The following is a 27,653-nucleotide window of genomic DNA, read 5'->3' on the forward strand; positions in this document are numbered from 1 at the left end:
AGAAAAACATACCATGAAAAGAAATGAATAATGTGAAGAGAATATTGTGGGGCTTCTTTCCATTTTACCACTTTCTTTGCTTTGTGGGATGCATTGGGAAGTTTCCCTCACTCCACCCCTGACCCCCAGCAGGGGTGCTCTACCATTGAGCTACGACTTAAGTTTTAAAAAAAATTTTTTTTGGGGGGGGACAGGATCTTGCTAATTTACTAAGGCTGACCTTGAACTTGTGATCCCTCCTGCCTCAGTCTCTGGAGTAGCTAGAATTACAGGTGTGTGCCACCACCCCTGCCTAGGTGTCCTTCCCCAGTGTGTATCTTTCAGAGAATGTGCCTGTGGCCAGTGGTCTCACTGCCTTGGAAGGCACACGTCCTGGTCCTTGTTGAAGATAAAGGAATGAGCCCACAGGGTTGCCCAGGTGCCACAGTGCCACGCATGGGAAGCCGGGCCACGTGTGGAAGGCTGAAGAGCAAGGGCAGCTCCTCAGGGAGCCGGGATGGGAGTCAGTGCTCTCCCTCCCCTGGGACCTTCCTCAGCTCTCACGGCCACCATGCCTAGAAAGCAGGCCCGCCCAGGGAGCAGCAGATGAAAGCAGCCCTCGATTCAGGATCATCACAAAGAACGAGATCCTGGTTGCCCCGGGGTCCCCTCAGCTTGGGTGCTGACTGCCGGCCTGGACGCTGTACTCTGAGGGCTGTGCCTCCTCATGCCTACTGTTGGGGGACCTCGGGCCAACATCTGTCTGGAGACATGACACCCCCATTCCCCAGCACAGGTCTCCAGCCCACAGGAGACTCTTTTTGTGCTGAGCGGGTCTTCTGGAAGTTAAGGGCGGCTTCCCCTGGCTCAGTGGTGATGCAGTGCTGGCGCCTTGGGCTCGGCAGGGACCAGGGTGGAGCCACAGGCGTCCAGGGAGGCACCAAAGGTCGGTGACTGGGGGGAAAGGAGGGAACGAACACTGAGTGCTGGACATGAGGTCGCTATGTCGCTGGGCACACACCAGGAGCAGGGCCAGGGAAGCTGACCCGAGGGCTCGGTAGCTGACCCAAGTCTCTCACGGTAGCGCATTCCTCCCCTGCTGGTGTCGCAGGGCCACTCTGGGCATGGAGGTGAGGACAGTGCTGTCTTGCTTCCGCTTTGTCCTTCCAAGAAGTGTCCTGTGCCCTGGCAGGAGGCAGCCCGCTGCCGGTCTGGTGCCTCGGCTTGCAGAGCGGAGCAGCACGCTCCGGCGAGGCCGGGAGCCCACGCTGAAAAATGTTTAGAGACCCAAACTATAAAGGACGGCCCTGAAGAAGAGGGATGGCCATGCTCCTTCCTTTGGCTGAATTCCAGAGTCACTTTGTTTATAAGATGGGTATGTCATTAGGAGAATGCCACCTGAGCTGCCCAGGTGACAACTTTCACAAGGAAAGGGTAACAAAGGATGGTGGTGATTCTCCACCCCACTCTAAGCCCAGCCTCTAAGCCCAGAGCTGAGACTCAAGTTTGTTACAATTCTCATCTTCTATTAAAAAAAGAACCCACCCTCCATTTGCCAGGGCTCCTTCCTCCTCTTGGGAGGTCCCCAACCTGGTTTTATGTCCTTATGCAGAAGACAGTCTAATGAACATCCGTGTTATATAGGGAGATTCCAAGCATCTATAAATATGATTATTATATTTATTATCCTGGCCAAACACACACATTAAAAACAAAGTGTTGGAGCTGGGATCAGCAGTAGGGTGCTTACCTAGTCATGCAAAAGCCTGGGTTTCAATTCCCAGCACCAAAAAATAGAAATAAAAAATAAAAAAAAAGCAACCCCCAAATAAAGTTTTATTACGCCTATTGGGCTCTTGCAAAACTTCTGAGAAATCTTTCTGAAGAGCAGTTTGGGGGCTGTCCCCAGTAAAGATGGTAACCTCCATCAATGTAATGGAGGTCAGGCACTCAAGACAAATTTACATCCTGATCTTTTCAGTTAACATGATGTGCTGCATTTCCCTGTGACATTAACAGATTTCAAAATAATATTTATCATGTAATAGTCCACAAGGAGAGAAACTCACAGCTCGCACAAGTGCTCCCTCATCTGTGATCGTGTCCTGAACTTTCTCAGAAGCGATCTCTGACGCTGTAAGAGTGGAAGGCTGCTCGTCAGTCCTGCCCAGGCACAGGTGCGCAGAGCAAGCAGAGGTCTGCTCCCTACATCCTAGTTGGCCACTGTGCAGCAGTCATCAGACAGGAAATGGAGACAGTGACAGATGACATGGTATTTGCCCAATTCTGTGTCTGGGAAAACATCTCAAACTGTGTCATGCAGACAGTTCATGACCAAGTCAGCTTTCTGTTTGAGGGAGACCATGCTGAATTACAAAATCTTAGCTCCTCTTATGGCAAGGTGTAACTTCATGACCAAGGTTGTTGATGGGATGTAAATAGAAATGTATGTAATTTACTGGAAACCTCCTAAAAAATGGTATGGCTTCCTTCCTCTTTCCTACTGGTTGCGATATAGCTGAGATGGCTGGGGCTTGTGCAATCATTCTGGACCACCAGGTAGCACAGAGCCTCAACTGATCCAGGAGCTGGTGTGCCCACCCAAATTGCCTACCCTGAACTTCTTTTACATAAAAGGAAAGCAAGTTTCTATTAGCTTTGGATCACCTTTATTCACGGTTCCTGTTATTTGTGAGTGAACCTAATCCTAACTGATTCATTTGTGAAAATAGGGCCTATTTAGAAACACTATAGCACTTTTCATTTCTATCATTTCAGTTTGCACATTACTTGAACATTACACAGTGTTTTCTTTCTCTGCACAACATTAACTCTGGGAATGAAGTCAAGGTTACATTTCTAATTTAGAAGAGACGTGAGATTTGCTCAAAGTTTTGCCGATGAAAGAACTGAGCTTTCAGAGGCTGAGATGTGGCCAGAACTCTTTGGTTGATGCCCCAGAGCCACCCCACTGAAGGTAACAGAGAGAGGGTGGAGAGCAAGCTCTGGACGCCGAGTTAAATCAAGACAGCAAGCAAGGATGTGCATATCAGCTTGGAGCAGCACAAGATATAGGTGTAGGACCCCAGAGGGCTTCCTGTTCATCTAGCTTGAAAAACTGTTTTCACTCCAAATTCTACCTCCTTTGTGTCTGTATGAACAAAGAAGTGTTTTTTGGAGACAAGAAACCAAAAACAAACCCCAAAACCCCTCTCTTTTTATACTTGTTTTAAATACTTTTAGAAGCTGTATTACAAAACTGCTTTCTGCTGCTGAAAAGTAAATAACATCTACATTCAACCAAAACAATCAGGCAATCTTCTAAAACAAACACAAAGTCCCAACAACATTGGGGACAACCCCAAAGGAGGTATGTACTGAGATTGCTGGTGTTTGAAATGCAGAATGTTTGTGTACACAAATGCCTGAACATATGAAAAACATTTAAAACTCATTAGAACATAACAGAACATTTCAGTGCTGGCTAAGGAGGTATTTTCCTTGGGGTGGGGGTTGCGGGGCATTGAACTGAGGGCCTCGCACATGCTGGGTGAGTGCTACTACCACTGAGCTTCACCTCCAGATTTTGTTCTGTATTTTATTTGGAGACAGTCTCACTAAGTTGCTGAAGCAGGACTCGAACTTCTGATCCTCCTCCCTCAGCCTCCTGAGTTGCTGGGATTACAGGCGTGCACCGCTGCACCCAGCTGGAATAAGGAGATTTTGGTGAATGAACAAGCCACTTTCACTGCCCCTGGGAAGCAGGCTACACTGGAAACCACTGAGAAAACTCATGGTTTGAATCATTTCCCCACTTCCGTTTGCAGAGAGAAAGTCCTGACCCCTGCTCCATCTGCCTGACTTGCCCTGCCCAGCTGTCACTTGCATGTCCCAAGGGACATGCAAGAGTGTGGGCAGCTAAGCTTGAAAGCCATCCACACTGCTAGGAAGTAGTTTAAAAGGCCTGGCCCACTAAGCATCCCTAGTGACATCCAGACTTGGCTGTAAAATAGGCAAGACTTGACCACATGCTAACCACGGCTGCCAATCTTGGTGATAGCTTCCGTCTCCCTCTTAGATTACAGGCCCTTATTTCCTCCTTTCCTCCTCCAGTCCTGCCCCCACGCACAACTAAGAAACATCAACATTCTGCCATAATTGCTTCAGATCTGCTTTTCAGAGAATTTAAGGCACACTGAGCTGAGGTCTCCCGTGCCCCTGCCTGGGTCCTTCTTCTAATTCCCTCCCTGCTTCCCAAGGCACAACTATTAGGACATCGAGACTTATGCCAAACACGTATGCATATTTTTTGTACGTAAGTGTACAGAGAATACGGTATTTCATTGTGTGCACTGGGACATCACACAGGGTCCCCGACTGAGAGAGTCTGAAGTGATTGTCCAACCTCACCATGCTGCAAAGGCATCTGCATTTAACAGAAACCATACTTTTTTGAATTTTCATCCTCTCCCAGGTTAGTGATGTGTCTTGAGATGCTGGGCCAGCAGTAAGCTACTGTTCCCAGTCAGACACAGGGGACCTGTGACCACAGGGGAAAGAGATGACACTCCACAGCATGCTGTGTGGCTCAGGTAGGTGCTGAGCAGGACAGGAAATGCATTTTTGGCTTCCGATATCCTCAGCTTACGACGAGTCCATCAGGACACGGGAAGAACGCTTGAAGATACAATTCCACCACCTGCTTTGCTGCTCTGTGTTTCTGAGCTCTGGCCTTGTGGCTGATCCCAGAATGCACTGCGGGCTGCACACCAGGCATGTGCCTAACGGGCATGGAGTCCTCTCCTGGGAAGCCAGCCCCGTTAGAGAGCATGTGGCCTCTCCTTCCTGTTACTCTGCTTCAGGAAGGTGGAGTGATTCATTTGATGGGGAACAGGGGTTGGAAAGAATCGCCATCTTAAAGTGGAGTCCTGGTAACAATAACTCGTCTGCAAAATCATTCAGAAAGTCCTGGTGGACAGGAAGCCATACAAACTCTCCTCCATGAATTTTAAAGACACTGAATATCAGACTCCAATCTGTCTTCTCTGCCCCATCTCTGGGCTATCAGAACTATCTGTGACTCTCTGAACACAGATCAATTTCCCCCTCCTGTCCTCCTTCACTGGATTATATCTTAACCATTCTGCAAGGCTTGCTCAAATGCCATCTCAAGAGAGTCTTACTGGACCTAAGATTACTGTCAATCTATCTCCACTGGTAATTGAAAGCATAATATTTCGGATGAACATTTATTATATTCCACTCCAAAATATGACCTCATCTAATGATGAAACTTGCCTCCCCCACCTCTCAAAATACATGAAACCACCCCAGAATCTATAAACACCTCCCACTGACATTCATTGCTCGTTCTAGGCACATGGGAGAGTGCCTTTCTCCCTGTCTCTGTGTTAAATTATAGCAGATTTTCCAAATCAATTCTTTCTTTTAAAAAATATTACAAAAAATTCACATTAACTAAACATTTCAGAATACCAGACTACATAAAATGCAAGTATGATTCCGGTCTCCACAGGGAAGTAAAAGGGATCATCTGATATATATCAAATATTTTCATTGCATATACAGATACACATTACTTTTAAAAAAAAAATTCTTCTAATTAGTTATACAACCTTACTTTAAAAAACTAGAAATGCTACAAATACTGTTTTTAAAGCAACTTCATGTTTTACTTTTTATATGATGAACATCTTTCCTGTTATTTTTTATTCTTTTTAACAGCCTGATGTCATACACAAAATTACATGTTTGGCCCTTTTCTTGAAGTTTTATGTTTTCCTTCTTACATGAAAGTGTAACATATGGTTATTCTGAGAACACTGTGGCATAGAACTCTAAAGTTTATGTTTGAAGATTATGAGCCAGGGCCTGGGGTGTAGCTTAGTTGTAGAATGCTTGAGACCTTCACTTTGATCCTCAGTTGCACCAAAAGGAAATAAAAAAGTCTGTCAAATGTCCCAACACCAGGTAATCAGAGATCCATCCATTTACTACTAATTTGAAAAATCATCTTTATCAAATTATTTTCTACATTTAATGGAGTTATATATCAATTTAAGGACACTTGGGTGCTTTTTTTTTTTTTTTAATTTCATTCCTTTTGGTCTACTCCTCTTTATTACTGTGGCAGTATTCCCTGTTCTAACACACATTACCCTATTTTCCTTTCTGAAGTTAGGTATGGCATCCATCAATATTTCTACAGGTTTTTATTGTGTTATTTTGGAATCTAGACAAATGCTATTACCTAGCTTATACCCTTTCACAGCTTTGATGGTAAACACAGCACAGTACAGTACAGCAATTTCACAATATTTACTGTTCATTTAACAGATGAATGAAGATTGTTTAACACTAAATATTCCCATAATACACCTCCCAGAACATGAGATATACCTGATTATTTATTCAGGTTTTGCTGTACTTGCCTTTCCATAAACTTTAGACTCTTCTTTCTATAGTTCATTCCTTGTTAAATTAATTCCTAGGTATTTTATAGTTTGAGGGACATAAAGCAATGAGATTATTTTCCCCATTAAAGTATCTGTTTATTGCTGATACGAAGGAAAACTATCAACTTTTACATATTTGTGTTGTATCCAAGTAGCAAATGAAATGTGTATGTAGTTAGTATGTAAAATAAATCTGTATGAAATTAGTATGTAAAATAAATTTTTAGCTGACTTTCTTGAATTTTGTAGGTATACAATCATATATAAACAGTGGAAAAGTTTTCTCTTTCTCCCCACTACTGATACATTTTTATTGTGCCTGCTCAATTACAGTGACTTACAGTCATGATGAATAATAGTGGTGATTAAAAGTATTCCTCTCGTACCCCTAAATATATATATTAGGTGTGCCCAGAGAGCTATACTGCTTATGAGGATGCTGATTGTTAATTTCTGCTTTTTGATTTCATTTTAATTTTTCTACAGCATGAGGTTTATATTTTTCTTTTTAGATAGACATGACAGGAGAGTGTATTTTGAAATATTACACATGTGTGCATAACTTTTTCTAATTAAAATTCCATTCTTTGATGCCTCTTTCTTTCCCAAAAGTTATTTTTTCATTCTACTTTATTGTGGACTAGATAACCAAGTACTTTGTATTAAAACGGTACTTTTAAACAACAGGTAGTTTTAAAAAATTTTTTATTGCTATAATGTCAATACAAATGGTATTGAAGTATTAATGGTGAAAATATTTGAACATTTATTGCTGCAATTACCTACAGGCTTGCAAGTTTTAGAAAGTCCTGTAACACAATCTGCTTCTCCCATTTACCACTGGGCAAAGAGGAAGTGAAGGGCAGGTATGGTGGTCCATGCCTATAATACTGGCTACCCAGGAGCCTAAGGCAGGAGAATTGCAAGTTCAAGGACAGTCTCAGCAACTTAGTGAGGCCCTGTTTCAAAATAAACAGGTCCGGGGGTGCGGTCCAGTGGTAGAGAGCTTGTTTAGTATGCAGGAGGCCCTGGGTCCCATCCCCAGTACTGCAAAATCGGGGGCGGGGGGGAAGTAAATAAGTCCCTCTCCAAATCTACTAAATTACTCTCTTTTGGCTAGTTTCTCAATATTCCTTGCTAAAAATTCTGTTTTCTTTATACACAAACATCACAGTAGTTTCATTACACCAAACACTGCAAAAAAAAAAAAAAAAAATAGAAACGACCTCACATAATTGCAATTTGCTGAACTATAGTTTATATAGGGATAAGGTAACCTGAGTCTTTTTCAGTACACAGGCTGGATGTTCTTGGCCACCATGGGGTAAAATAGCAGTCGTACAATGTAATGCTAAAAGTCGTTGTGCAAGAGATTTTTTAAAAATTCCTTAAAAAGCCTATGTATTTGGTGAATTTCAAAACAAGTTTAACCTCTGGACTACATTTTAAAATTATTTTATGTTAACTTTCATAGCACTAATCTCTGCATGGCTATGTTTTGACAAGGATCTGATTTGAATTCCATGTTTTATGATGATAAGCAGAACACTCTGAGTACATTGCTTAGTGTCTACATAAATCACAAGCAGGGATGGGCCAGAGAGCTCACTGAAAATAAATTTGCATTTTATAGTACATAAAGAAACGGTCAAGGTCAGGTTAGACATTCCTAAATTTCCAAACTTCTTTCAAAACTTTTACTTTTTAAGTTTACTCTTTAGACTAATTTAACTACTGCTTCAACAAACCATGTGGCTAATATGCTTAGGTTCACCATAAAAAGCCTGGTGGCGATTTAGACACGTTTACCTGCAGATCAGTCATTCAGTCACCTGCTGCGTACTATTACCTTTTCATCACACAAACACTTATTTAGTACCTATTATATGCAATGCGTAGGGCTTCATGAGGACAGAACAAAATGGAAGTGAACATTGAGAGGTGCTTAGCACAGCGGGGGCAGACAGGTGTTGGGGCTGAGGTTGGTTCGGATCCCTGCTCCCCCTGGCGCTGGCTGCTTACTCTGATGCTCGGTGTTCCACCTGGACCACGGGGGTCATGCTGGTCACTACCTCGAAGGGCCATGAAATGAGTCAGCACACGTAAAGCCCTGAGCAGGCACTGACAAACAGCAAGTCCCCAAGGAAGAAAAGTGACCTCCTTACAAGACCCAGCCATGGCAGGAAGTGCCACATGCCTAAGGGACCCCACGTCCACCATCCACACACCTTTCCGTTAGGCCACAGAGCTTTCTGCAGCTTTACAGATGGGCATGGAAGGGTCACCATGGAGAGGTACCTCCCGTGGGGGCACAGATGGTGCTGCAGGGATGAAGAGAGACAGTCATTTGATAGGGGTTGCCAGGGACACTGCACATCTTACAGCACACAGGACAGCCCCACAGAGAGTCAGCCTGTGGCACAGGCAGCTTTTCCATGAGAGTGGCTAGGAGTTGAAAACAGTCCAGCCCAATGGCACACACCTGTAATTCCAGCTAGCTGGGAGGCTAAGGGAGGTTGAGGCAGGAGGATCACAGGTTCTAGGCCAGCCTGTGCAGCTTAGTCAGAGACCCTGTCTCCAAATAAAAGATGAAAAGAGCTCAGGCTGTCGCTCTGTGGTAAAGCATCCCTGGGTTGAATCCCAAGTATTAGGGGAGAAAAGAAACGGGGAAGAAAGGTTGTAAAGCAAATGCATTTACAAAAACTGCCCAATTAAGATCTGCATTATTGACAAGGACTTGGTAAATAAATTTAGAGGAAAAATCAGATGTCAAGTTATCTGGACCCATGGACAGCACTGGCTAAAACTAACGTATACTAAATGACTTAGCTACGGTATTTTTAAAAAAGTTTCTGGTTTCTCTATCCTTGCGGTTGATGGTCTTTCTCAGATAAGGAGTCAAGTCTCTAACATTTAGATTAGCATCCCTTTTGGCACCAAGAGTGTATGTGAGGTATTAAATATGCCGGTTGAATTTAAGATATAGTTTTATTATTTTTTTTCTTTCTTTTGATACTGAGGGTTGAACTCGAGGGTGATTTACCACTGAGCTACATCCCCAGCTCTTTTTATTTTTATTTTTAGATGGGGTCTCACTAAGTTGCTTAAGGTCTCACTATGCTGCTGAGCCTGCTTGGAACTTGCAATCCTTCTGTCTCAGCCTCCGGAGCCTGAGATTACAGGTGTGCCACCACACCTGGTGATGTGCTTTTACAATGTTTAATGTAAAAAGTTCTTTGCATTCTTTCTCACAATTTTGATGTTTAAAATTTTTCGATTCTTTTGCATTCCAGAGCAGTTCAAGGACTAGAAGGTAGGGAGATGCACTGGCATGATACATAGCTGTGAATCTTTTAGCTTCCAAGGCTACCAGCTTTCTTCCAGGTTACCAGGAAACACTTTTATTAATATTTTTAGTTATACGTGGACACGACCCCTTTATTTAATTCATTTATTTTTATTTGGGGCTGAGGATTGAACCCAGTGCCTCATACATATGAGGCAAACACTTCACCACTGGGCTACAACCCCAGCCCACCAGGAAACATTTTTAATGAGGTTTTCTAGGATTCTCCAACTTGAAGGTGGGTTTTCATAATAGTCAGAGACCCTCAGGTTTCTCAGCTCACCTCTGTAGAAAATGGTCCTAGATGCCTCTGTATGAGCACACTCCAACAGTAGTGTAGTAGTGCTTTTTAGAGTCACCAATCTGATTGTTGCATGAATTCCATTAAAAAAAAAAAAAAAAAACAGCTGGGGATGTAGTTTGGTAGTTGAGTGCTTGCCTAGCATGCACAGGACTCTGCCTTCAATTTCTAGCACTGCAAAAGAGGTTTAAAAAAATTGTGCTCGTACTGATATTTACGAGGAGTAAATGTGAAGGTTCGTCTGGGAAGTACTGCAACTTGAAGTGCAGTGGTAGCTGGCCTCCAGCTGCAGTTTGTGCCAGAGTCATGCTTTTTCCAGCACCACTTTACATCAGGTAGGGAATGGAGAAACTGAGGTTTTGTTAAGTGAAAAAACCAAGGTCACAGACAGCATACCGCCAAGAGTAATTCAAATCCCAGGGACTGGAGCCTGCAACCTAATATGCTTAGCAACTCTGAAGCAAATGATCTCCATTATCCAGAGTCTTACTGTATAATAGTAGAAAATGACCAATAAATTATATTAGCATCAGAATGAACCCCAAAATATTATTCTAATGTAATTCCACTGAAGTTTTAAAAAACCAGGTTATAAAAGTTATAGGTACCATGGTGACCTTTAAGAAATCCTGTTTCTAGGTTTTTTTAATTGTAGCTTATGAAATATTTGATACCCATAAAAATATGTGTAAGGTAGCAGCAATTAGAAATCAGAATGTCATCAATACACACGATTGGGATGATGAGCAGTTTCAGTGGGGAGATAGATGGAGAGGTGGGACCAGAGAAGGACCTGAACTCTAATGGTTAAGATCCTAAATACTCCATGGAGAAAAATAAATAGAAGCTAGGTCTCTCATCTAAAAGTCTTGTTATTTTATCACAATAAAGGGGAAAAAAGGAAGTTTGGTGATTATTTGACATTTGTTTTGTATTTTTCTTCTGAAAATCAACTCTAAAAAACTTCTACATGATGTACTGCTTATATTGAGCCAGGCTGCAAAATCTGTTTCCATTATCCTGACGAGAGTTTCCTTCTTGTGTCATAAATACCTTTGGATGAGTTTCATATTTAATAAGCATGTTAGCAACCCAAATGGGACCCATTTGCCTCTATTCAAGAGGTAAGCTGAAGGCACTCCAGGTAAAGAAATCTTAGAGAATCTTGCAAAAAGGGAAAAGTACAAGGACAATACAGAATCTGATCATAAAATTAAACCCTCTCTTTTCTATTTTTGGCACTGGGGGTTGAATGCAGGAGGGCCACACCCCCAGCCCCAGGTTCTTTCCAAACTTTAATGATAAAAGGTCAGAACTGGACTCTAACAGTTCCCAGGATGGTCAAGAGGCAGCAAAACTGAGACTTTTGCTTCCTGGGGAAGTTATACCACTGCTGAAGCTCAGCAGCAAGAGTAGGAGAGCCAGAGAGAGAAGATGCTTGGAATACCGAGAAAAAGAGCTGACTACACCCGTTTAAGCCTTGGACACCGCAGGACCCAGAACAAGCGGAACAACGTTCCTGGCTGAATTAGATTCTAAGATGACGCAAAGACCTAAAGATAAGAGGCAAGTTTTGTAAGACAATATAGAAGATTATATTTCTGACTCCCCAAAGGGGAAATCATCTGAGAACAAGGGAAGAAAAGAAAAGGTACAATAAATATATTTAAAAGATAAGCCACACAGGGGAGAAGATATTTATAGCACATAATGGCAAGATATTCACATTTGGAATATATAAAAGATTTCTATGAGTTCATAAGAAAATAATAAACAGTACAATAGGAAATAGACCATTCATGATTGCCTGGAAATACCCGCAAATGTGTTTAATCTCACAACTATACAGAAATATCATTTCACTACCATTGAATTGGCAACAGCCAAAACAAAACAAAATAAAACTAACCATCCTAATGATACAAGTTTTGGTAAGAATGTGGAGAAACCGGAAATGCCGTAAAAGTTGGTGGCAGTATAAACTGCTATAACTAGGGGAACAGTTTGGCTCGTCCCTCCCGTTGATGCTGAGCACACCTTCCCGCCCCGAAGCTCGCTCCTCACTATCCACTCTGAACACCTTTTGCACATCTTCTCAGAGACATGGACAAGAATGTTCCTGAAGCTGTCATTTGTAACAGCAGTCACTGGAAGCAACCTCGAGGCCCCTCAACAAACCACAGGCAGATGCACGTGCTATCTCCATGCAAAGGAAATTGCACTGCTGGCAAAACGAGGCTCCTCTATCACAGGAACACGGATCCATGTGAAAATGTAACGCTCAGCCAAAAACACCAAGTTACACAGCGGGGGCAGCGAACTTCAGCCTATAGGATGAATCTAGTTTTCGCGTGACCTGCAAACGTTTTTCTTTTTTTTTCCTTCACATCTTAAAATATTTCAAACAAAATAGAATAGCAGTAATTCATCATGTATTAAAACTATATAGAATTTAAATGTTGGGGTCCATAATTAAGATGCATTAGATCACGGCCACACCCATTCATAAACAGTGACTAGCTAATGAATGTAAGTTTTATCTGTGGCTGTTTTCTAAATTGAGTATTCGTGACAAATATTTCTTTTGCCTTTACACAAAAGGTTTGCTGACCCGTTATAGAACAATAAAATACAAAAAAGGCTGAACATCTGTGGTTCCCAAATTATGCACACAGGTGTCAAGAGGCACGGCTGCAAGCTCAGAGGACCTGGGGGACATTTCACTTTTCTTTTGGTGCTGGGGATTGAACCCAGGGGCCCTTTAATCACTGAGCTACATCCACTGCACTTGTTTTTTATTTTAAGATTCAAGAAAGGGTCTCACTAAGCTGTCCAGCTGACCACATTTTACTTTTTAGAGGGCAACACAGCAACGGTCGGCAGTCATTGGACGCTGAAAATCCTACCCCTCTGAGTTGGTTCACCGTGTCCACATTACAGCCTTTTCAGTGACAATGTATATTTTCCAAGTTAAATTTGAAGTGGCCACTATAGTCAAAAGCAAGAACTATGTGAAAATCAATATGGAACAGGAAATTAGGCTGGAGGTGTGGACTGGTTCCCAGGGTTGTTTGTGCCCAACAAGAGCACACATCTCGTTAATGAAGGGTGTTGGTTATTTAAGAATAGACGATGTTGTTTTTTTCCTTTTAATTGGTATGTATCATTATTATTATTTTTTTTGGTATGTATTATTTTTTAGACAGCTACTAAGTTGTTAGGACATAAATGCCCATGAAGTTGTTTGGATCTAACTACTTACTAAATGGAAGTATTAGCTATTTCTTTTGGCTTGGGGGGCTACCCCCAAAAAAAACAAAAAAACAAAACCAAAAAAAACCAGCAACTAAGTCACTAAGGGTGTCATGAACAGATGTTTGGAAACCTTCGTTGCAGATCTTCGTGGGTACGTACATGTGTGATACGAGCATAAACATACACTCAGAAATGGTACCTATGTATCAGAAATGATGACCCTTCAAAGCAGGAGAGTGGTTTCCACTATGGAAGGAAAAAAAAAAAAGAATCAGGGGAGGTGTCTTAGTTCGTTTTCTGTTGCTATAATAGAACATCTAAGCCTGGGTAACTTATAAAGAAAAGAGGTTTATTTTAAGGTTCTGGAAATCCCGAGGTAGACATCAGCAACCAGCATCCTCTTTACCTGTGGCGTGGGCCTCCTGGTGGAAAGTGGAAAGGCAAGCACGTGTGGGCAGAGGTAAAACTGAGGGTAGCCTTGCGGTGACTAACCCAGACCCTCAAGAATGGGGACTGACAACTATGGAACAGCACTAATGCATCCATGAGGGCCCCACACCCCTGACCCTAACCCTCCCACGAGGCCCCACCTCCCAGCCTCCCACTCTGTGGGACTGAGCATCAGCCTGAATTCTGGTGGGACAGACCGTGTTCGACCCAAAGCAGGGGAGCTCACGGGAACTTCGACCACATCTTTAATTTCTTATTAAAGAACAAAAAAAAGAAAATGAAAAACACCAAAACCCTAAAGTACACATAGCAATATATCAAATATATATATATATATATTTGATAATGCTGAGTGGCAGGAACATAGGGATCTGTATTTTAATTTATATGCATTCTCAAATAGTGTACAACCTGAAAAGTTCCCTTAAAAAAATATTTTTAAGGGCCAAGGAGAAGATGTTTAAAGAAAAGACAGCAACTCTAGACAAAGCACAGTAGTTAGAACAGAAGCCAGTACAGATCGTGAGGGGAGAATGAGCTTTGGCACCGAGGACAGAAATCAGACCCGGGACAACATGAAACAGCCTCCCATAGAGTCCAGCTTTCCTGAACACAGTGTTAAAAGTGCCACCTCTGAATAGAGGTTCCCTGAGCTGGCACGGACCTCCAGCCAGCTCTCTACTAGGTCACCACTTATCCTTGATGTAATTGTGAACATCGAGTAATCACAAAAAAAGTAAGTTATAACAAAGTGAAGCCCAGGCTGAGATCAGTGTGTTTAAATCATGGCCATAGGCTGAGGCCCTGGAGCATTCAAGCTCACAAACTGAACTTGGATTTTTTTTTGGCGGGGGGACTGGGGATTGAACCAGAAGTGCATAGCCACTGAGCCATATCTCCAGTCCCCTTTTTATTTTTTATTATGAGACAAGGTCTCACTAAGTTGCCCAGGCTGACCTCCAACATGTGATCCTCCTGCCTCAGCCTCCTGAGTCACTGGGAATACAGGCATGCAGCACCACGCCCAGCTCAGATTTATTTTTAAAAGGGTGGATGAAACTACAGGAATGTTTAGTTTGGTCTGATTTTCTTCTACAAAAATGAAGGAATATTTAAAATGCCATAGTCTCTGCTGCACCATCTATAAGATGGGGATAAAAACTGACTTCCACAAGATTTAAGAGTAAACGAGAAGATATGAGGGCCTTAGCATAGGCCTGGTGCCCCAGAAAATACAACACGGCCTGTTCCCCAGCCCTACTGAGCATTCCTTGGTGCTATGGTTATTCATTCAGGTCTCCAAACCCTAACCCTGAAACGTTCCGGCAGAGCTCCGGCACGGGCTGCGGGCGCTGGTCTGGCACTTCTCTGCTGCACGTGCAAATGCCCAAGCACCAGGCAGCACCCGAGGCACGCAGCCCAGTTTGGGCAACTCCCTGTGGAGGGCAAAAAGGCTTGGGACCACCGAGGTGGCTTCCTGACAAGCACTTTGGGACGAGGGTGACTGATGTCGAATGTGGATGGGGCATGGAAAGCCACCTGAGCAAGAGCAGGGTGAGGAATAAGGTTACGTGACGTTCATGAGGCCAGAGACACGCGCCCAGCTCTTTATCCTTCCTGAGTCACGGTGCCCTCAGGGAGTCTAATGAGAACCGTGGAGCCTTTCTCTCATTTCAAACAGTAAGGCACGTGGGCAAGCCGGTATTTAATAATGGGAGGGACTGTGGCCTCCCTGAGTCTATCCACAGATCCCTGGTGGCTGTGACTCTCACTCAGGACCCCTGGCTATGAGGACCTATGCGTGAATACTCCCCAGCAAAGGTAAGATTTCCGTCTGAAAACTGGAATCCAAACCAATGAAGAGTAGAAAATGAATTTTAAAAATCTGGGGTTCAAGGGGCTGGGGTGTAGCTCAGTGGCAGAGCGCTTGCCTACCATGTGCAAGACCCTGGGTTCCATCCCCAGCACTGAAACACACACACACACACACACACACACACACACACACACATACACACATACACACGGTTCATGTGTAAGTTTGAAATTCACACAGTATAAATATGAAATAAGTTTAAAAATCCAAAAACTCAATGTCATCTTTCTTTTTCTTGTTCTTTGAAAAAATAACACACCTGTAGGGCTTGATACCACAGAAAGGTCTGCATTTTTAGCAGGGGAGGAAGGTTAAGTGGACACCTGCGAGGACTGGTGACTCCCAAATAGCCATTATGGTGACCACAGCTCTTTTCTAAAAATTCATTCTTGTGAAGCACTTTGCTCTAGTCTGACACATTCCTGCAGTTAATTAAATAAGGGCCACTCGTGAGTCTAAATGGACTATTGATTCCATTACCTTAGAATGATTATTCAGAGTAGACAAAATAATTTCCTCCTTGTATGTGTTGGGATAGAACTAAAAATCAGACTGAATATTCGTGACTCAGCAAAAGCAGAGATATGGAGAGAACCCGACCCAGGAGGTGCGTCCCCTCCCGAGGTCCTTCATTCATCCACAGGACTTGGGCTCCTCGGCACATGGCACCACTGCCGAGGTGCTAGCAATGGTCTGTCCTTTGCACCACACTGTCATTTACTGGCAGAGACACATCATATAACTCTGATTCTCAGCTCCTACTTCTAATGGTTGACCTATAGCGGAAGCTTGGCAAATGTATACTGAAGCATTTCAGAGGACTAAAATATATTTTCAGTTATTTTCTTTCCTACATAGAAATGAAATCATTGGATCATTTGTTCATTTTCAGTTTTACCCAAAAATTCTGCCAGAGGGGACTTTCCAAATGCTTCATCCATTTTTCTATTAGTTACCACTGAGCCACCTGCCCAGCCCTATACGATGCCAAACACTGATCATGTCTATTATCTCTGCAAATGTTTCCTCCCAATCTGTCACCTGCCTCTTCACTTTGTGTCTTTCACCATGCAGAGTATTTTTTATTGGCATCCAAATTATCAATCTTTTTCTTAAGAGATCTTCCCTATGATGAGGCCATAAAGACAATCTCCAATAAACAACAGTTTTTAAAGGATATAAACTCCTCCTGAGACTTCTGATAAACTTTATGCCTACTGCATTTAATTTCTGTAAAGCATGTTAAAATGGGCCTCTATTGGTCTCGATTTTATTTCAGATGCCAAAGTGATGTCAAATGCTCACGTGCCAAAGGATAATGCTAGCTGATCTAGTAGAATTTGCAAAGCACCTGTCTGAAAATAGATTTTGCATCCTTCAGCCCAATAGCAACCTCAAGATTTCAAAGGGTTGACAAGGTTAGAACCTGGAAAAGAATATCTTCAAAGAAAATCATACAATACACCAAATGAAACCCTCTCCCACCACCCAGAGGAAGAATGGGGGCTGCTTTCCCCTTTCCTCTAGGTGGTGAGGGTGGCTTCAGAAGACCAACACCCATCTCCTGGCAGAGGTCAAAGGTCTGCAGTGCCTGGAGACCAGGAGTAGAAGCAGTGGAACAATTGTCTAAAGGTGACACTGGCCAGAGTGTGGGGGCCTTGTTTAGGAGGTTGAGTAGGTACCACCAATGCCAGAACTTCAACCTGCAGGGACCAGGGCAGCCTGAGAGAAGATACGGGTGACAGAAGTCGCCACCTTCCCTTCCTGCTGTCAGAGGAAGACCAATATGGCGGAGGGAAAGAGTTAAATCTGAAAGAAATTTGGAGGTTTTGGTTTTTATGTAAGACTGGACACACATTTTTTATTAAAATGGCACTATTCTTGTGGCTAAAAGTGAGAAGAGGAATTCAAAGAAATTTTAGAGCGATCAAATAGTACCAGGGAGTGAGAAGGAACTACCACACATTTCACCTAAGCAGGGAAGAACCACCACCCACTCCACGGCAGGCCCACGCAGGCAGACTGGCCTGCTGACCACACCCTGTTCCCCCTGTCCAACATGCAGGCTTTGGGGCTGATGAGCCAATGGAGAGCAGCATCCATGTACTCCTTTGTAAGAACTTAGCACTGCAGGGCTAGAGTCCTGTGGTCTGAACGCGTTTATATAAATCACATATTTACACATCACAGACCATGCTTTTTAGACATTAGAAGTGGCATAAAAGAGCTACTAATACACCCATGTGGGTGCACAGCAACAGTATTCATAGTAGCCAAGAGGTGGAAGCAACATTTTCAAATGTCTATCGATGGATGAGTGGGTAGATAAAGGGTGATAAATAATTAAGTGGATTTTTTTCCAACCCTAAAAAGGAAATTCTGATGCAGGCTACAACCCGGATGAACCTTGAGCGCATTCTGCTAAGTAAGCCAAGCCAGTCACAGAAGGACAAAAAATGCCTGATTTCACATACATGGAACACCCAGAGGAGTCACATCCACAGAGACAGTGGGCAGAATGCTGGATCCCGGGAGCTGAGAGGAGGAAGGTTGGGAAGCTTGGGAAGCTCGGGAAGCTGGGATGGGAATGTTTAATAGGCACAGGATGCAGGTTTTGTGAAAGGAAAAGAGTTTTGGAGATTTGGCTGTTCAATAATGTCAATGTACTTTGCTGATGAACTTGTGCATTTAAAAAAATGGTCAGTGATAAGGTAAATTTATGTGGTGTACAGTTTACAAATAAAAATAAAATTAGGCCGGGTGCTGTGATACATGCTTGTAATCCCAGCGGCTTGGGAGGCTGAGGCAGGAGGATCTCGAGTTCAAAGCCAGCCTCAGCAATGGAGAGGTGCTAAGCAACTCAGTGAGACTCTGTCTCTAGTAAAATACAAAATAGGGCTGGGGACGTGGCTCAGTGGTCAAGTGCCCCTGAGTTCAATCCCAAGTACCAAAAAACAAAAAGCAAAAAACATCGTCCTCTCTGAATAAGTTAAAAATGGGAGAAAGTTATAATGAGGAGTAGCCAAGCATTATGGGGTGCTGCGCCGGGACTAGGTATGCACGCCTGGTCTCATTTAACCCGCCTTTTAAACCTAAGAGGCAAATCTTCCTAAAAGCCCCACTGCACAGGTAAGGAAACCAGGGCATGGAAGGTGAACTTGTCTAAGTTTATAAGACTTGAAAGTTGTTGAGCCAGGTACTCTAATTCTAGAGTTCAGATTCTAAAACTTTAAGTCTGTGGATCAGTTGGTTGACACTGAAATCTCTCCTACTTACAGCCTCTTACACTAAAAGGGATCAGGGAAATAACTAGCATCGATGCTGACATTTACAGAGTTTCCTGTTTGACAAATCACTTTCTCACTGGATATTACTTACTAAAATACTGTAACATAAGTGCTCTCTTCTTGTCGAAAGAGGAAACTGAGCCTACAGAAGCAAAATTAGTTGCCTCAAGAGCCACACTAGAGCTGGGCATGGTGGCTGTAATCGCAGCAGCTTGGGAGGCTGAGGCAGAGGTTCACAAGTTCAAAGCCAGCCTCAGCAAAAGTGAGGTGCTAAGCAATTCAGTGAGACCCTGTCTCTAAATAAAATACAAAATAGGGCTGGGGATGTGACTCAGTGGTTGAGTGTCCCAGTGCCCCTGAGTTCAATACCTGGTACCTACCACCCCCACAAAAAAGAGTCATACTGGGCGTGGGGGTTTTGATCCCATTCCATTTTTTTGGTAGTGGGGATTGAAAACAGGAGGGCTTTACCACTGAGTTATGTCCCCAGTCCATTTTATTCATTTATTTTTAAACTTTTTGACAGGGTCTCACTAAACTGCTGAGGCTGGCCTTGATCTTGCAGTCCTCCTGCCTCTCAGCCTCCTGAGTTGCTGGGATTACAGGCAAGCACCACCACACCCATGACTTTTAACTTGGTCCTTGGCCGCCCACACATATCACCTCCTCTTCTAGTCCCACTTCTCATTTTGCAGATGAGAATCTCCGAAAGAAACGTACCCAGAATCGATGGCTTGCCAAGGTCACACAAAGAGCTAGCATGCTCTGCATACATCCTCAGGCACCTTTAAAGATACTTTGCCATGATGATACATATTCTATAAATACGTGACTGGCACGGTGCGCGCTGGGGCGGAGGCAGACTGTCAGCACACAGAGTGCTTGCTACTACAAGCTCTTTTATTTGCAGTTGATGCAGCAGAACCACTGCTTCCCTTAGTGCCCAGCTATTCAGAGCTGCTCCTCCCCAGCCTCTTGGTCCATTAGTTCTACAATTATGCGCGATCAATGGAGCAAATCCATTTAGACAGCACAGCTAGCTACTCTAGCAGTGGATTTGGTCCCGAAGCAGCATGATTATTGTATTACACAGACCTTTGAGGAATGGACTTACATAAATCTCACTCCATCTTGACTTCTTATCTATAAAAAATTCTTAAGACAAGTCTCGACCCTGAATGAACTTAGGGACGTTGGAGCATAAAAGTACAAAATTAGGTTCCTCGTCCAGTAGAGTTTTTTTTTTTCAGTAAGATACCTCTCTTCTAAGTTCGAGACAAGACTGATGGTTAAGTGTGAATGAAGCAACTGCTGTACTCTATCAAGGACATGTTTGTGGTGAAGGAGACTTACTGCCTGGCATGTGAAAATCTGTCAATCAACTCCTCATATGTCAAATTAAGGTCCTCGTCCATGAATCCTTGTTTGTCTGGTTTTCTAACAGCCTTACTATCACCGCTGAGACCGGGGCTGGCACTGGCTGGGCAAACTCTACAGCAGGTGTCCCTTGTAGGCAAAATGTCTGCAGCCTCCTGGATCAAGGCTACTGATTGGGTATCTCCCTGCTGTTAGGTCACAAAAACACACGGGGATTCTAGGAAAAGTAAAGTGATTTCAATTTCTATGTCGCACCATTACTACTGACAATGGTTCATCATTAATGTGACTTCCTCTGTGAGACAGTACCCTCCACCAGGCAGGAGCTGGGTCCGAGCTCTGAGCAGCAGGCTTTGTATCTGGTAGGGTCTCCCAAACATTTGTTGGATGACTAAATAATCTCATGAAGTCACTATCAAAAACTTTATCAGGTTATGATGGAAACTAATGAGGTTATTTAATCATCCATCTGATCCTATGAATTTGATGGAATACTGTTAGCACCATTTCACAGAAGAGGAAACTCGGGTTCAGTGTTAAAATGTGCCCAAGGTCACTCAATTGACGAGCGTTAATGTTCAAATGCACACTTAGGTGACCTTAGAACCACAGTCCACCCAGGACATAATTTTGCTATTGTAGGCCAGACCTGCGGGCCTTCCTAACACGAGACCACTAAGAAAGTGGGTCTAAAGGACAGATTTCACATCAGTGTTCTATCCCAGTCATTATCTTCTACATCTTATCGACATTTTACAACCACGAAGTCCAAAAGAAACGACTTACCTACAAATCCTTCTTCGCCAACCAGTTTCAGGGCAATTTTGTCAGCGAGGACCGAAGAGTTGCCGTGGGCGATGTTAGCAAAGGGGCCGGCATGCACAAACACAGGTGTGCCCTGCGGAGGAGAACAAGTTAGGACCCCAGGAGACAAATGGAAGAATGGGAACCAGATCGATCTGGGGTGGGATTGACTGTTAGGTGTTTTAATGACTCAAGTCATGCTGCTTTTATTTACTGCATCTTCAAAATGCACAAAATCTTTCAACAATGAGTTAAAACACCTCGATTCACTCAAAAGACCAAATTTCTAATGTATTCTAGAACAGAGTTACTCTACATTCAATGCTGAACCAGGGGCAGAAAGCTGTAATACAGCTATTTCCTACTATAATTTCGATAAGCTGCTGTTAGCTGTCCCAGTGACCAGGAAATAAACTATTTACCTTATTTCATACTGCTCTGCATCATATTTTTTAAAAGAAAAGAATTAGACTCTGATGATCTAAAAGGTTTTTAAAATTATTTTTCCAATTAAGAAATTAGTCAACCCAAGATAAATCCAAAGTAAGCATTAGAAAATCAATATAATTAATTGTGGGAATCATACCACGCTGCCTACATAAAGATTAAGTTTAGGCTGTTTTTATTTTCATAACAAAGTTGTTTTCTGATTTTTTTTTTTTTTCCGTGCTGGGGATTGAACCCAGGGCCTGTGCTTGCAAGGCAAGCAATCTACCACTGAGCTATATCCCTAGTCGCTGCTTTCTAATTTTTTAAAGGTTCTGTTTAAACCTTTCTTATTATTTAATGCTCTATGTTTGAATTGTGGTAATTACTAAGATAACAAAAGTAAAGAAAAATCTCACTCATAGTAAAATGTCAGAGTAAAAAAGGGTTTCACCAAAAAATTTTAGACTTCAATTCTTTTTTAAAAATATTTTTGTTGCAGATGGACACAATCCCTTTATTTATTTATTTTTATGTGGTGCTGCGGCTGGAACCCAGTGCCTCCCATGTGCTAGGTAAGCGCTCCACCACTGAGTTATAAACCCACCCCTAGATTTTAATTCTTTAAACAAAATCTGTCAATATATTCACTTTAAAAATGATTTTCTTTGTTATTGATAAAAATGGACTTAGCCTTATCTAAAAAGATTCATCATCACGCATTAAAGTGTTCAGGCCTTATTCTGAGCCCAGCCAGGGCCATCGTGGTCTGTGCCCTGTGAAGGCCTCGCTCCACCTGTGAAAATACAGGCTGCCCCTCTCTGACACGGGGGAAGGCGGGGAGCGATGCGGGGGTCTGGGGGGCTGGGAGCCATGGAAAATTCCCATGAACCATGACGGGCTGTTGGCGGAACACAGTTCAAAGATGAGGGCACTGAACAAAAGCAGGAAGAAGGTCAGTGAGAGAAATCATCTCTGAGAATAAAAGAGTTTCTCAAAGCCACGAAGTGATTCCCTGTTTCTGTATTTATTTTTCCTCCTGAAAGTCCCCAGGAGGGACAATGAGACAGGGCTCCAAGAAGCTCACAGCAGTGTATGCCAAAGAAAGCCAGGACTGGAGAGCCCAGGTGCAGAGGTCTCTGGATGTGTATGTGCGCTCCCTGCCTACATCTCCACCTTTCTAACAGTCCATAATTTCTCACTTCTTTCTAGATAAACCTTTTTTCCCCCCCTTTTCTTTTCTTTTGTGGTACTGGGGACTGAACCCAATGGTCCTCAACCACTGAGCTACCTCCCCAGCCCTTTTTGAGACAGGGTCTCACTAAACTGCCTGTGTTGGCCTGGAAACTGGGATCCTCGTACCTCAGCCTCCTGAGGGGCAGGGCCCAGCTAGATGAGACCTTTAAGTGCTCTGAAGAAAACATTTTTATAAAGACCCCAAAGTCCCTATCACCTCGAATCCTTGCTGGTCTGAACACATTGCTGCCTAAGGTCAGCCTATGGAGTTGGCTGAGTTTAACAAGGACAAGGTCACAGGCTCCATCCCTGGATGGGCAACTGGCCTCGCTCTACAGACTGCGACCTCTCCATAGCCACCTGTCTGAGAAGCACTGGGCCCTTGGTCTCCAGGGGAAACAGGTGACAGGGTATGACTGAATCAGCAGAAACGTCACTTTTCTTGGGATAACCACTCCAACCAGATCCAATGCAAAAGAAAAGGACTCTTATCCTGTCAAATCTTTCTTGTTTTCTAAGTGACATAACTAACCTACAAAATTGCAAAGGCATTTTTTATTTAAGTTTTATTTTTAATTGACAGCGATTTTACGTCTTCATGGCGACACAATGTGATATTTTGATATCCATAGTAGAAGAAGTCTGCAGTTTGGCTTCGGAAAGTCCTCCGAAGGCCGGGGGGTTAAAGGCTTGGTTTCGGACTTGGCACTCTTGGGAGGTGGAGGGCCTGCTGGGAGTTTTAAGTCCAGCTGAAGTCTCCTTGAGGGACTGTGGCATCCTGGCCTCTTTATCTCTGAGCTCTGCTCTGCCCTGCTCTCCCCCATGAGGTGCTGTCTCCCCACAGACCAAAAAAATAGCCCACAGGGCAAACGGACGCCATGGACTGAAACCTCTAAAACTGTGAGCCCAACTAGCCTTCTGGCTTTACATGTTGATCGTCTCAGGTGTCGCTCATTGTGACCAACAGGGAGCACATACAGATTCCATGAAGCTATACACACATCGGTCAGCTCACGTATTTATTTTATTTTTGGTAGTGAGCACATAGAAAATCTATTCTTTGGGCAATTTTGAAAAATATAAAACATTGCTATAAACTACCGTCACCTCGCTGTGCCAATCTTGAGAACTTATTCCTCTTCCTGACTGGAACTTGGCAGTGTGGCCAAGATCTTCCCACTCCTCACCCTCCAGCCCCTGAGAACCACCCTTCTACTCTCCACTTTGCAAAAACATGTGCTAGTTTTGTATATATGAATGTAGTTCTAGTTAGAAACCACAGAATCAGATAATGTGTGAGGACAAGCAAGAAGAGGCTAACCTCTTCTTTACGTGAAAACTGAAGGCCCAGAGAGGCTAAGGAAATTCTCCAAGGCCACACAGGAGATGAACTACTAATCAAGAGAAAGCTCTGGTTCTGAAACTCCCAGTGTGGAGTCTGAATGGAAAAATTATTAAAACAGTATTGTTAAGATATTCGCACCCAGGGATACATACACATTCAATGATGGGCGTAGCTATAAAATATAGTACTCTGAGTTTAATTCAGGGACTAAAACAATCTATGCCTAATTCAAAGGGATAAAAATACCTTGAATTTGGTATTTTGTTTTCTATGCAGAACACTTTGAAAAGTAATGGAGGAGTTATCTTAGTTTTTCATGATGATGAAATTATGAACCATCTCCATGACAGACTTTCCAAACATTCATGAGATTGACACTTCAGTTAGTTGGTTGCTTACCAGAACTCTCATAGAACACCATCCAAAGGAACATTCTTCAGTGCTGGAAATTCTATTCTGCACACACCAAATACTATAGCCACTAGCCATATGTGGCTACTGAGCACTTAAAATGGAGCTGGCAAATATTTCTCTCAATAAGTGAATGCACAAATAGAAATGTGGCTAAAATGATGGAATTGTTAATTTTGTTTGATTTTAATTCAGACTGAAATAATCCCGTGCAGTCTGATTCGCTGCTATACTGTATACTGCATTTGAGCTTGTGGGTATTTTTGTCAAAAATGCATATGGTTAACTAATGGGAAATTTTGTTAAGTCTTCCAAAGGGTTCTAAGCCTGGCTCCCTCCATGAGGCTCATCTGGATACCTAGGTCTTACCCCACAGACCTCTGGTCCACTTGGTCTGGGGTGAATCCTGGCATTAATCCATATCCTTAAAACTTTCAGAAGTTTCTGAGGTGCAGCCAGGACTGAGAACGACTTAGCTCCTAACCTGTGGAGAGGTGGCCCTTGACAAATTGCTACGAGACTAACAATCAAGTGTTTTCCAAACTGAGCACTGGAGGTGCTGGGTCTGCAGGAATGCAGGATGGTGGAGTTAGGGGGTCAGGGAGGCTTCCACCAAGATTACAAAGGAAGGCCCAGGAAGCCAAAGTGTGGCAGGGTTGGAATCCCTGCAGGCAGCCCCTGAGAAGGCGATGCACAAAGATGTGAGAAGACAAAGCTGTAGTGGAGACCCCCAGGATTAAGAGATGCCAGTATCCAGGAACCTCTGCTGAGGAAGGTTGCAGAAATCAAGCAGCAACAGGCCAAAAGACAAGCCACGTGAACTGTCACTAGTAAAGTCACAGAAACGGAGCTACATATGTCCTCTCCACATCATGCCCAGTGCCCGATGCTGGACTGGGCTACAGGACTTGTCTGCCTGCCTGGATTTTGTTCTAGCTTTGGTCCCATCCTTTTTTCTATGCCCCTATTTTTCCCTTGTGGAATACAGATGTTTACTCTGTGCCATTACATGTTGCTACATGTAACTTGCTTTTGATCTTTACAGGGGAAAGCGACCAAGAGTATGCCTTGAGTCTCCGAAGAGAGTTTGGATTTGAACTTGTGGGTATGCCAGAACTCTTAAGACGATGAGGACTCCTGGAAATGGACTAAATGTATTTTGCACTGTGAGATGGGCATGAGCTCTGCAGGGTTGGGGTGGAATATTATGGTATAGATATGAGGTGTCTCCCTAAAGCTGATGGGTGAGATAATGCAAGAACGTTCAGAGATGAAATGATTGGATTATGAACACTCTAACCTGATGGATGGATTAATCCACTGACATGTATTAACTGGGTGGTAACTGTGGGCAGGTGGAGTGTAGCTGGAGGAAGCAGGTCACTGAGGGTCTGCTATGGGGGTTTGTATTTTGCCCCGTGTCTGTCTGTCTGACTTTCTCTCTCTCCTTCCTGGTCTCTCTTCTGTCCTGAGCTGCTTCCTTCCATCACGCCCTTCTGCTGTGATCTGCATCACTTCAGGCCCAAAGCAAAGGAGCGACTTGACCATAGACTGAACCTCTCAAACTGTGAGCCAAAATAAACTTTCCTCCCCTGAGCTGTTCTTGTCAGGTCCTTCATTCCCAGTGATGCAAAGCTGACTAAAACACTGGGAATCAAAGGTCCTACTTTCTACTTAAGTTTGAAAGGTATTTTTCCCACCCAAGTAGCTCTTTGTAGCTATCCCTGCAGGTCTGAAATCCCAGGTTCAGCAGATTCAGAACAAGAGTCAGGTCCTCAAAAGCTCAGGAATGGGCAGAGGAGCAGAAAGGAGATAGAAGAGAAGCCTGTGGAAGGTCCCAAGAGCCAGAGAACTGAGTGCATCAGAAGGAAGATAAGGCCAGCTGTGCCAACCGTGCTGAGGGACAGTTAGGAAAATGACAAGAGATCGGAAGATTTGGTCAGAAGGAGGGAGAGGTGACCTTGACCAATGTTGTGAGGAGAGTGGAAGCTGAGGTGAGAGAAGGTGAAAGCTCGCATGACAGATAGGAGTCTCTCTGATGTAAGAAACACATGACTGTCCCATCCTCCACCCCCTTAGCTGGATGAGGACACAGGGTTGCAGGAGGCTCTGGGAAGGTTTTGCTAGGTTTTAACACACTAGGTTTTAACCCACTCCAGAGCATGACTGCACGCTGATGGGATGATTGGTAGAGAGGGAGGGAGGACTCAGGCTCAGAGGGAGAGGCCTCAGTACCTTCAGATCATACTCTCATTCATCCGGGGCTGGAAAGGTACGTCTGCCCTCTGAGCCACAGCCTCCTTGGCACCTCCGTGCTCTGTCTGCTTGCACCACTGCTGCCATACATGTTCCTAACTGGATCTATGCTCTCTGTGGCCAAGCCCTTCAGACTGTGAGGCACGTTCCTGCCCAAGGAGGCTCCTCTGTGCTGAGGGTCAGCCTGGATCCCCAGCGCTCTTCCACATGCCTTCACAATAACCGTTTAGTTGTTCCTACTACCACCATCTTCCACGGAAGAAAACAGGTTGAGATACTAAATAACTTGCCCAGGTCACAGCTGCAAATGGCAGAGCGCCCATTCGAACCCAGCTTCACACCAGCTGAATGAATGGATGGGTTTCCACCGTGACCCACAACATTCTTGCCCTCTGCTCACCTCCACCTCCCTTTTCCACTGCAGCTTAAAAACAAATACCCCACCTGCACCACTGATGAGGCAAATTTTCTCCCAACTCCAAGCCTAGTGACAACTGCAGGGAGCCAGAGAAAGCCACGGTGGAAATTTTTACACCATAGTGACTGGCAAATGACACAAAGGAGGGAATTTCTGCCCTAGAGGGCTGTCTGTGAAAACACCTGTACCCCAAGGTCCCCACCCGACCCCACCCTTGCACGCCTCTTCTGCTCAACCTGACCTGTGGGCCACCTCCTTGTTTGGGTTCAAATCCTGGGGTCTAATTAGCTAGGAACTAGCTAGAAGGAACTCGACAACTGCTAAACCCAATGAGTCTGACTACTGACTGGAAAACTAGATTCAAATAGATGTTCTCATGATGAAAAAAATTCAGTTTGGTGAAGACAGGA

General features: G+C 43.7%; 1 protein-coding gene across 1 annotated transcript in view; it reads right to left on the minus strand.

The window, feature by feature from the left end:
- The window catches only part of Mthfd1l (methylenetetrahydrofolate dehydrogenase (NADP+ dependent) 1 like), a 202,129-nt gene that overhangs the window by 100,013 nt on the left and 74,463 nt on the right, over positions 1–27,653 (minus strand). Inside the window, exon 20 of the mRNA XM_047559648.1 lies at positions 21,134–21,245. Within this exon, the coding sequence (XP_047415604.1) occupies positions 21,134–21,245 (112 nt within the window). The remainder of the gene's footprint in view (positions 1–21,133; positions 21,246–27,653) is intronic.

Source organism: Sciurus carolinensis, chromosome 7 (genome assembly GCF_902686445.1).
Source record: "Sciurus carolinensis chromosome 7, mSciCar1.2, whole genome shotgun sequence".
NCBI classification, from domain to species: Eukaryota; Metazoa; Chordata; class Mammalia; order Rodentia; family Sciuridae; genus Sciurus; species Sciurus carolinensis.